General features: G+C 41.5%; 1 protein-coding gene across 14 annotated transcripts in view; it reads right to left on the bottom strand.

The window, feature by feature from the left end:
• Positions 1–12,115, bottom strand: part of DYNC1I1 (dynein cytoplasmic 1 intermediate chain 1) — a 194,219-nt gene that overhangs the window by 30,402 nt on the left and 151,702 nt on the right. For all 14 annotated transcript variants that reach the window (XM_061468517.1, XM_061468522.1, XM_061468519.1 and 11 more), the window contains one exon: positions 11,366–11,510. In XM_061468517.1, coding sequence (XP_061324501.1) covers positions 11,366–11,510 — 145 coding nt within the window. The remainder of the gene's footprint in view (positions 1–11,365; positions 11,511–12,115) is intronic.

Below are 12,115 nucleotides of genomic sequence, written 5' to 3'. Positions count from 1 at the left end.
TGTATTGTGCGGCATTATAAACTGATTCAAGCTAATTTGATTTTTCTAGGTGTGCAGCAAGTATGACAGATTAGTCTTTGGCATAGAAACTTTCCGAACAAGCTGGTGTTTGTTTAGGCTCAAGCTCTGGCTTTTGGGCACTTGGAAAGAGCAGGGCCAGAGAGGTCCTCAGCAGAGTGGCTGCTCGTGTGTCTGGCAATTGAACAAACCAGGGGACAAGGGGTTGGAACTAGATGATGTTTAAAGTCCTTTCCAACCTAAACCATTCTATGACTCTATGAATTTGCCCCTATGGGACCAAATATTGTATAAGTAGCCTTTTCATTAAAAAAAAAAAACCACCCAAACTTACAAAATGGTGTCAAAGGAAGACATCTCTTCTGGCATAGGTAACACATAGGGAAGTGAAACTCTTCTGCCTTTATTTAAGGCAAGTATTACAGTGTCATACTGAGCAGAGGGATACAAAAGAAACCACAGCAATCCTATATAGCTTGTGGGACTTCCACTCAGGTTAGGATCTGAGCTCTTTCACTATTTCATAAACCCCAGCTGCTAGGCCTCCTCTTCTCCACCTTGAGGGAGACCTCTTACTGCTTTTCTGAATCCAGGCTCTTCCTTTCCGTTCTGACCCTGCCAAGGGTTAGCCAGGCCAACCCAAAAGATGCAGACAGCCTATGCAGAAACTAAAAGCTGTCAGGAATTTTGAGGCGAATACTCCTCAAATCAGCTTTACTTCAGTCTTGACCTTTCCTTCTTCAGTTGTCTCCTTCCTGGGATACCAGGTGGTAGCTCTTTGGGGTTACTCGCATATACTTTTGTGCTGGTGAGTATGTCTTCCACTGTGTGTAAGGCTCTACTTACTCTTGTAAGCCTTCACTACTCTTGTAAGCCTACTTCTACTTACTCTTGTAAGCCTACACTACTCTTGTAAGCCTCTATTTGTATGGAGTCAAACAGGCCCATTTTTTTATTCAGACTGATTGGGATCTCCATGGGATTTTTGCCAATTCTGGACTACCATGTTTCTCTCAAATCTGTTTTCTAGCAGTTCAGGTAATTTAAGATAATCCAATAGTTCCGGGTTTAATACTATACTTATGGGACTTGACTTAGTTCAGATTATGCTAGCTTTTAAAAGCTACAGCAATCCCAGGAACTGTTATGAAATGCCATAAATCAGAGGTGCTAGTTACAGGTACATCCCTGATGGCTCAGCAAAGCCTGCCTGCATTCTTCCCAAAGGGTATCATTATCCCACGGACCCCAATACTATACAATTAACAACTTGTAGTCTGCTCCACCTTTTCCAGGGCTAGCCTGACCTTCAAGAACGGCAATGGGAAAGCGAAAGGGGGATGTTTGTGCTCTTCAACTTTATCCAGACAGTGTCACTGCTTAACTGAGGTGCCCTAGATTGAGTTACAGGAATAATAGCTCCTCTACCTGTCTTTAAATTCCTTCTGTCAGTCAGATTCAGTGTTGAATCACAGATGAGCCTCTGGGGCTCAATGGACATTTCACTGGGCTATGACCTATGAACATGTTGTGTCATCTCACTGTCAGATGATTATTAGAAAACTGAATCAAGTCTAAACTACATTTCTGGGCAAGGGAACAGGCTTCATTTTTAGATTCAGTAGCAACAGGGTGAAAGAAATGAGTGTGGAAATGATCCCTACACTCTTCAGAGCCCTGTTTTAAGTACTGTAGTTCTACACTGATTGGTTTTTGGCATCCTAGAAGTTTCAGACTGTCAAGGCATAAAACTGTTCCCTTTTAGAAATGATTGCTCTTGCGGAGATGCTGAACTGTTGCCCTTCTTAATTGCCAATAATAAAAGAAAGTCCAATATTTTTGCATAAACATGTGGGAATTATTATAGATGGAGGAGGGGACAAGGGTGAGACAGAAAGGAAAGGGGCTGTGAGAGCAGACCAAGTCTGGAGATAACATGATGATTACATTTTTGTGGTTTCCTTCAAAGTCAAAGCGTCACGGGTGAGCATACGAGAAGGAAGCAAAGAAAAAAAGGTTTGATGATGGGCACAGGAGGTTTTAATGAGAACTGTTCTTAATGTCCAGTACTGTGGCATGAAGGAAAAAACCCCAAAAGATACCACTTGACTTTTAGGAGCATCAGAAAGTCAAACAGCAGAGCTGCTGGGGTTTGTGGAGGTAGCCTGGAAGCTATACTGACAGGTGAACTGTTTATTTGGTTAATCCTCCGTAGCTATTTTAAGTCCTCTGCAGAGGTGTGACACATTCAGGCTGTGCTGCTAGACTTCAGCTGTTCTCCTCTACCCTGCCTTTCCACTTACTCAATGGAAAAAGACCTTTCTATTTTCTGAAGGAAGCATGGCATTCCTCTTCACCACTGCATATAGCTGAGGAACTATTTTCTGTTATTATATAAATCATAGAATCACAGAATAGTTAGGGCTGGAAAGGACCTTAAGATCATCTAGTTCCAACGCCCCTGCTGTGGGCAGGGACACCTCACACTAAATCATATCACCCAAGGCTCTGTCCAACCTGGCCTTGAACACTGCCAGGGATGGAGCATTCACAACTTCCCTGGGCAGCCCATTCAAGTGCCTCACCACCCTTACAGTAAAGACCTTCTTCCTTATATCCAATCTAAACTTCCCCTGTTTAAATAAATAATAAATGTGTATTATTTGATGTCTGAGATAAATTTAAGTGTATTACTGATATCTGCTTGCAGTGGATGAACTTTACAAACATCAGAATGTGTTGAAACATCACATTACAACACAAGCAGGCTTTGAAACTCTACAAGACAGGCTTAAGAAAGATTTCATGAGGAAGCTAATGCAGACTGGGTTATAGTGAGGCACCAAGGAGGGAAGCGTTCCCCAGCTCACTTTTCTCCCCAGTTCCTACTGGCATACTGGTGTATGCTTTTCTCTGCATTTTAGATGATCCAGTTTCATTCCCATTCTGGAGCCCCTCTTACTCCACACTCACAAGAGTTTTGCCTGTAGGTTTCCACTGCTTGGGGTTTAATACCTTCTACTCCACTCGCCCACATCAAGCTGGATGGAGCGTGGATGGCAGCAGTGGAGAAGCCTGTACAGGTATTTGCCATTTGTACTGTATTTCCTCAGACTGCTGACTTCATCATTAAATGTTAATCAAGTTCTCCACCTTTTATTTAAAACATGCTTTAAGCAAGCCAGCACTTTTCCCTGTGCTACTAACTATGCATTTCAGTCATGAAATGTCTTTATTAGAAATACTTCCTTTATCTTTTGGAATTTCTACCTACTTCTAAAGGTGGCTCAACTTCTTTTAAGAAGCTCAAAACACTATAAAGTCCTTATTGTCCCTGCCTAGCAAACTGATTCACAGTTTCTGTAGCTCATATTCCTGCCTTCATATTACTGTTTTCCTGTTGTTGTTTTTTTTTTTTCCAGAGAAGCATTTGGGGAACTTGATGAGAAATATGAGCAAGGTATGGTTTTCCTAGACTGATGGAATCACCAAATCCTGGTCAGAGAAAACACTGAACACAGTAAAACACTGAAGAAGGGCAGATTTGGTCTTTTACCTCCAGTTGTCACCCTCTCTTTGTATGGCACATAGGTGAGATCAGGAAGCAGGGCTGGAGAGTGAGTGGTAGCTTTTGGAAGAAGCTGGATCACTGTGCTAAGTGCTCTCCCATCATACAGGAGAAGCAGCAGCATGCACTCAAGTCCTAAACCTGAGTCCTGTTGCAGTCAGTGGAACTGGTCTTTTCAGGCCTCAAGTTGTTAGAGAGGTAGCTCAGCTCAAATTACGAGGCGAGGAGGGGACAGGGATAATGTAACTGTGGTTTCAGGGGGTTGTTTCCGACTCCTGTGATTCTGATGGAAACATTCAGTATGAGGTCCCTGAAAATTCAATTTTTCTTTTTAATGGAAAACGCTGCTTCATCACAGGGTACCTGGCCTGGCACTGCATGTGGACTTGGTGAATTACAAGGCTTTCAACACTCTGCTGCTGCAGTTCCAGCTGCTAGGAAGCGCACGCAGGAGCCTGAAGAAGATAGAAGGGCAGCTGATGCAGCCCGATGTTACAGCACCGTCTGCTGAACAGTCAAGATAAGTATTTGTAGCTGCTGCCACCGGGATGCCTACAGAGCTTTCATGGGTCAGCAAGCAGTGATTTTGAGGCTAATTATTACTGAGGAGAACTCCATCTCAGGATTCTGGATACAGTTCCTTTCTTTTACTGATAACAAAAGTCCCTCACACAGCAGAGAAAGGACAGCTGCATGAAGCAGGTGGGAGAAAATTTCCATAAGCTCTGGGTTTTACATATTGATAGTTTTCCTGAAGTGTTTAACTATTACGTGCAAGCCCGATCCTCCAGTGTAATTCTGCAACAGAACAGTCAGTGGGAGGTTTGCATTTTGATTTCAGGGGAAAAAGGAATGACAACTTTGTTTTGTACATATTATATGAGCTCCTGAAACCCAGTTCTGCTTTCCACATGCAAATAAAGCTTTCACTGCTACAGCTGGATTTATGTTAGGGCTTTCTGACACAGAGTTTAGCTCACTGAGTTTTTCAGAGCAGACTCAGTACTTTAGATTACTTTTATTTTTATTTTATTTTTATTTTATGAAATGTTTCACAAAGAGGCAGCCTGGTTCACATGAGTAAATGAAGTATGTTGGCCAGCTGAAGGATATTTTCCTATCACTTTCAAATATGGCTAAACCAAAAACCATAATCATGAGAAACATTTCATGTGAAAAACTTGGGGCTGATTTCAAGCCACCTGACTTCACTTTGGTTTTGCTTTTTAAAACTACCTAGAAAATAGCATAATCTTCTTTTTTGTACAGCTGGATGAGAGCCAGACCTCTGGCTCCAGAGGTAAAGGGCAAAAACTAAAAAAATCCTGTCTGAACAGGCAACTCCACCCTCTTCCCCAAGTCAGCTTGGCCTTCTGACAGAAAGTGAGCTCTGAAGCAAATTCATTCATTGCCTTTTTTTTTGGACAAAACTCAGAATTCTGGACTCACACCACAGAGAGACCTTTTCCATGAAATCCAGCACACTATTTTATCACCCTTTGTCTTCCCTATAATCAGATGGAATTAGCATTTGGACAGTGATTAATTAGATTAATCATTTTAATTGCTTTTATCAAAGAGAAAAGCCTGCACTGGAAATTCAGTGTTGTCAAAGGAAGGTGACGGCCTCATGAGTGGAGTAAAGAAGGAGCTCCGTGTTGTGATGCAGCAGTAAGGGGTACCATCCTAGCCAGGTATGCAAAATATGAGTGAAATTGTCCCCTGAGATAGACATCTGAGCCCACAGAATCAGTGGGAGAGAGAAGCAGTAAAGGACACAGGGGGAAGAAAACAGGGAGAACTGCCTGTATTTAGTCCACCTACTCACAAAATAGACTGAAGTGTTGGTCTCCCTCACAGTACATTGTTTCTTTTCCTCCTTCTCTTCACAATGCTATTTCTTATGCCTCCCTAAACTTTCTGGGCCCTTTTGAGATCACCCACCATGATACTAGAGACAGATGCAGATTTCATCTAGATTCAGTGGGGTGGTAGGTGCAGAAAGCCAGAGGTCCTGACACCACCATAGTTTGACTTAACATCTGGTTAGAACATACCCTGGCTTTCTTCTGCTTGTATCTTAGCTTTTGTGGCTGCAGAATCAAGGTACAGCTGTGTGGCATGGGATGAAGAGGCTGATTCCTTTCTGGCAATGGTTTGGGGGAAGCCAGAACAAGAAGATAGATGCAGGAGCTCAGAAGTGCTGCCACATCTGCTAGTTCAGATATGACCTGAGGGTGTTCAGATGCAGGAAAGCCATCAAAAGCTACAATAACTCATTATCTGCCAGACTTGGCCTCCTGCATTGTCAGTGGTGGGAAGTAATGGTGGTACCTCCAAGAGATGTCTGATGTACGCATTGCAATTACTCCTTTCCAGTAGCTGCAAAAGAAACTAAAGTATGGAAGCCCTAAATAATAAAGGATACAGGAGGATCCAAATTCATATGCAGTAAGTCATCTAAAATGCTTCATGTGCTAATGTGAGAAGACTGAATATGGCCCAAAGGATTTAGGAAAGTTTAGAAAATAATGTTAAGAATGAACAGGTTCTAGACTAAAAATAGTAATGCTTTCTAAATTGCATTAAGTCCAGCTCTCATCTGCACTTAAGTGTATGCAAGAGAAGGTACATGAGTAACCTCTGTGTTTCATCAGTCCATTTTGCTGTCAGAGACCTGTCTGATCCTGTTACAACCTGGAGCAGTAGGCTGGCCCCAAGTGGACAAAACTGGTTTTCATCAGGAAGTGTCAGCATATTAAAATCAACGCTTCACTCTGAGAAGATCCTACTTTCAGTGAAACCAGAGTTGTTCTTAGGCACAAGATACAGCTCAGAGCAAAATTGTAAGATCATTCCAGCACTTCCTTCACTTAGGGAAGACACATGTCCAGGTCGCACTCAGGCAGACCTTTGCAGCGTGGCTTGGTGTCCAAACCGCTGGCTTACAGGTTACTCTCATGGAGTTCCGTCACTCTTCATACATAACTGCATATTTCCTGGAATAGCAACATCTTCCATTAGGCAGGAGAATGCTATATACCGTTAACCACTAACATCAGTGTCTCTAATCTGTGAGCCACCGATCTACGCTGATCACTTGCCACGGGACTTCACTGAATCAAGTAATTGAGTCCAGCATTTCCAATTACAGTTAATTTTCATGAGGGAGAAGTCACCAAGCTTTCGTAATCATTCACTAGGTTTACTGTCCTTTTATCGTGACTACATGCTTGATTACATTTCTATTTGGATCTTTAACTTCAGGCAATACTATCTATAATACAAGAGGTTCTCACTCATCCACTTAAAGTGATTGAAATCATGCTAGAAAAAAATCTGAGGCAGTAACCAGATACCTTGCTACACGGTATTTGTAATGTAAAAATAGTAATTCTTAATCTTAAAAAAGTGACAACCTGACCCTGTTATTTTAGTAAACTCTAAAAATTGCTCATTTGTAAGTGCTTGTTTTCTTGGTGACTAATCCACACAATCACGCATTGCTCTGATTCATTCTGCAATACCATTTTCCAACACAGTAAATTTGGTCTATCAATTAAGTTGATGCTATCTGATCCTATCAGCCAGCTTTTGAGGATGAGGATAGGAGGGTCGAGGTACCTATCTTTAGCAACACCATCACATGCTACTTTGCATTGTCCTAGTGACACCCTTCAGCTTGACCTCTGAGGAGACAGTGTTTAACATCTAAACCGAATTAAAACCAGTGGAGTTTGAAGTTATATGCTCGTAGGAAGATATGAAAGTGCAAGGTAAAATAATTTACTCCAAGAGTCAGAAGGACTGGGCCATACCAACATAATCAGCAAATGGGGCATAAGATACTGAACACACAGCAATGTACGTGAAGGCACATAGCATAGAAATGTGAATTTTTGCTGTTTAAAATGTGCTTTCCCCAAAAGCTCAACAGATTTCAGCCTAGAACAGCACAGGACACCAAAAGAGAAGAGCAGCATGTGAAGAGCGTAAGAAAGATAAGACCATTGATGCACACACTAGTGAGGCAGAACAGCATGGTCACAAAAGGTAGTTTTGTCACCAAAGGCACACAGGTCTTTTGGCTCAGTTAGTCCTTGCTAATGGTTATGTGATGGTCCTACTACTAGTTTGCTCACCTCTGTCCCTCCTTCTGATTATACCATTCACCACTGCCCACCACCATTACTTAAACATTAGGCAAAGAGAGAGATAAGCATGCATGGTAATATAGCAGTTATTCTGATCTCTCTTCTTGTCAGCTGCCCATCTGAGCATGACTTAGGCAAAGGTGCAAGAGAAAAAGAGTCATTAGCATCTCCCCTCAATGGAAGCATAGGAGATAAAGGAAGCATGTGAAGGATGAAAGAGCTAACAAAATTTAGCTTTCTATCCAGACCTTTATTAACTCCCTCAGCAGCAAACAAGCCATCTTCTAGGCTTCAGCTGAAACTCACTTGTTTTGCTCTGCTTCAACAATTTCAATGTAGCTCCTGTCCCTTGACACAACACGTAAAAATTCACACTCCAAACAGCAATTGCTGTAATAATAACAATACTTACATTTCATTATTTAACCTCATGCTATTTGTTCATGAAGATTAGTGCTTAATTAATTAACAACACTTAACATTTCCACTTAGCACTTTACCTCTTCAAAGCATCATACAGACAGTACCTTATTAAGGGCAGAGCTCCACAGACACTTCACATCAGGACTTCCCTTTGACAACTCTGCATCCAAGACTTGCTCATGTGGTAGCATGAATTTAAGTTGAAAGCCCTGTTGCCTTCATCAGGAACCAGGTAATGCCCTGGCTATAAAGTGACTATCATCTTTGCAAATTCCTTTTCTTTTAATGCTGATTCTGGTTGCTTACTATTCACCCAGGGATCTAATTACTGGCTAATGTGACGGGTGATAATTTGAACCTTCTATTAGTGTTATCTACAAAACCTTCATTCTTCTGGTTAGTGAAAAACCTTATTCTGAGTCACCTGGTTCAACTGCCTTTGGGTAGAAAATGTGTTAACCGCGAAAACAGATTATAAAATGTCAAGCCACAGTTTTAAGGGAGATGGTTCTTTCAATCCATCAGTCAAATGCCTGCTATCAAAGCACATCCCTTGTAAGCACCCCAGGGTGCTACACAACATCAGTAGGCAATATAAACACAGTGCTTTTATGGTTCACTTTAAAATTGGACATTGACTCTGAACCTGTGAAACAGAAAGGAATTGAATTTCATGACCAAAGAGGTTAATGTGCACAGGATTAAGTAGACAACACTGGCAGAAGCAGGAAAGCAATATGGCATTGGATGCTGATAGAAAGATAAAGTTTGCAAATAAGAAACCAAAGGAATGAAATAATTCTGTGTAAATTCTCATAAACCAGCAGTAGCATTCAATGCTTCATATCAATTCACTATAATTTTTCAGAGAATCAAACATGCTGATGAGTTTATTCAAAGCCCACTGACTTACTGGGCCCTGACTATGGAAACTAAACAGAGAGAGCCCTACATGTACACTAGCTCCAGCCAAGAGAATTATCCAGACAGTATGGAAATAAACTTCTGTCAGAGTCAAATGGGAAGAAAAAGAAAACATTCCTCACAGTTCAAGAACTTGTCTAGCGTCTCAGAGGATGTCTCCACAGGGCAGTGGCTGGCATTACAGCAGCCTGGGGCTGCTGCTGCTCAAACCTGCTCCAGAAGCAAGCAAGTGATCCAATACAACAACATAGCTTCCAGCTCCGAGTGGTGCTGTGGTGTGTCACGTGCACCTCACAGCTCACAGCAACTAGGTCAAACAGCTTTCTCAGGAAGCCCCTCTTGCCAGATGAGCCACAGCTTGATAGATATTAGCAATTTAAATGGTTTGGTTCGTTGAACACTGACTATATTGAGCAGAATCTGACCTAACCGTTTTGGCACTGAATTATTCCACAAGGATAACTGCGTACTGCTAACTGCAGTGTCTTTGTACCCGAAATATGCTGTTACTGCTAACTTGTAAAATCCCAGGAGTTCAAAATAAAAACCAGGCCTTATTATCCCTTAGTATAATTTCATTTAAGCTGCCAATGGATGAGACCCTTATTGCCATATTCAACCTCAAGCTGAGGGTCAGATACTCATCGTAGATTTTTCTGGACATGTATGTTTGGAATCCATTACCTGTCTTTCATCTTCCTTTTAGTCCCCACAAATTCTTTTCGCCTTACTTAGCTTCAACTTCAGTGCTCCAATATTCCCTTGACACCAGTTACCACTGCCTAGGCCCCCCTTATCTTAGACACCCATCAGCCTAGTCAGTCCCAACCAGGTAACAACTAAGCTCTCCATCATTTGCTCATCCTGCAGTCCTCTCTAACATCTACCACCTTGGACCTATCCCAGACCCAGCCCAGCCTGTGCATGACCACTCCCCTGAACCACCTCTGCATTGGTTAAGGCTGGATCCACCAATGTATATGGTTAAATGTGAATTAGGTAAATCATGTGCCTTTTTATAATGAGTTTCCTAAAATGCCAGAAGACAAAACCACCAGCTGTTAGTTACTGCTGATCAGGAAAAAGATACCTGTTAATTAGCATGCACATTGGATCAAGCCGTTAACAAATGCATTGTGAAGCTACTATGGAAGATGATTCAAGTTACCACCTGGGTAACTGCGCTTCTGTTCCCAGCACAAGGCTGTCACATGAGCCCTTCAGATCACTTCTGTATTTACATTTGTTGTGCATCTGTTCTAGCATCTCCAGGCCCTGATGTTTTGGAGGAACACATGCTGAGATACTTCCTGACAGGGATGAGCTTCCACTACTATAAACCTGCTGGGTGCAGCTCAAGATGTGAACCGAAAGCAAGCATAAAACCATGGTTAAGACAAAAGCCTGGCATTTGGAAGTCAGTTCTCTACTCTGGTGTATGACAAAAATAACTGTCTAGATGACTCATATAATTAGAATTTTACCTCTCATTCTCCTGCTTTACTCAGCCCGTACAAAGAAACAGGTTGGTCTGTTTAATCTGTCACGAAGTTTCCACTCATGCTGTCATTACCCTATAATGTAATAAAGGGTAATATAGTACTGTTCTATGACAGAAAGCTTCAGAGGACTGCGTATCCATTTCTGTTTTTCATAGTGCTCCCCCTGTAAAAGGTCATGGGGACACGTCCATAGAGCAGTCAGCAACGGATCTGTTCTGGTCATGAATGTGAGTTCCAGCATGTATTTATTCCCTGCTTCCAGCCATCAGTGTCTGATGTCATTGGGACAATTTATACTTTCTGGCTATCACAACCTCCTACAGCAATGAATTTCACAAGTGATATTGATTGCATTAAGTCATACATGTGCTTCCCCTATTGCTTCATCAGAAGAAAGTGTTCCTGCTGCTGCCCCACCATGGTGCATAGTATCAGCCTTGCAATTTAGTCTGCACAGAGAGTGCTGGATGGAATTGTTTGATGCCTTGCAGTACAAGACATCCTAATCTCCTTGCCTAGTGAAATTACTCAGTACCAGGGTTAATACTGAAGTGCAGGCCAGCTGAAGCTACCTTTAAAGGGCAGGGTACACTCCAAAGTAAATACGGTTGACATGACACAGGTATATATTTTACTTAGAATTTTATCACTATGTCGACTGTAAGCACAGCTTTTCTTTAACTGATTCCTAGTATTTGCTACAGAGAATATTGAAATATTTCTTACAGCATTTTCACAGTAGCATTACTCATTCCACCCCTGCTTGGATTTCTTACCTTTGTGGTCCACAACTTGACTGTCCAGTCAAATGATGATGTGACAAAGAGATGGGAAAAGTCAATTGGACCCACTGCCATGTGACAGTTGATTCCTGTGACGGGTCCTTGGTGGCCTTCAAAAATTTCACCAATGCCAGCTTTACTGCAGGAAGAAGAGACCTTTGCATTTAGTGAGTGATATAACATCTGGTGATTTAACATCATTTTTCTTTACTCTTAGGTTCCTATTTCCTTTTAAAGTTCCACTTAATCTGTAAGTTTCTGTCCATTCAGTAAGGTCTTTGCCTAAAGAGGTTTACTCCTTTGGGCACAATTAATGATCAGAATCCAGCACAGGGAGACTTTCTCTTCCTTCTGAAGACTTGTCTTACTCACTTTTACATACACTGTCTACTACTGTACTTGAAATAATATTTATGTATAATCATAACATAATTCTAAATTATAATTATACTATCGCTTATGCCTGTGAGTAAGCCGTTATCACTAGGAATAACCATTAAAATAAAAATGCAAATATATTAATAACTTATCATGAGCAATTCTTTTTCTCTTACACATCTAAAATAACTTTCCACAGCAGTCAATCAAGTCACTAGGAAGAAAATCCTTTTTCACAAAAAGTGAAGGAACTGTTCCTGTGATCAGGTATCATAGAGTCACTACTTTGAACAAGGGGAGATGTGCATTTCATCAGCCTGAGGCTAGAACAGCTATTAGGAAGGAAAAATACAACGCTGTGTAAGA

Source organism: Pezoporus flaviventris, unplaced genomic scaffold (genome assembly GCF_033815535.1).
Source record: "Pezoporus flaviventris isolate CSIRO_AGI_PZ_B2104156 unplaced genomic scaffold, CSIRO_AGI_Pfla_v1 ptg000047l, whole genome shotgun sequence".
Lineage (NCBI taxonomy): Eukaryota > Metazoa > Chordata > Aves > Psittaciformes > Psittacidae > Pezoporus > Pezoporus flaviventris.
The sequence above is the reverse complement of the archived record's forward strand: the minus strand, read 5'-3'. Positions and strand labels throughout refer to the sequence as shown.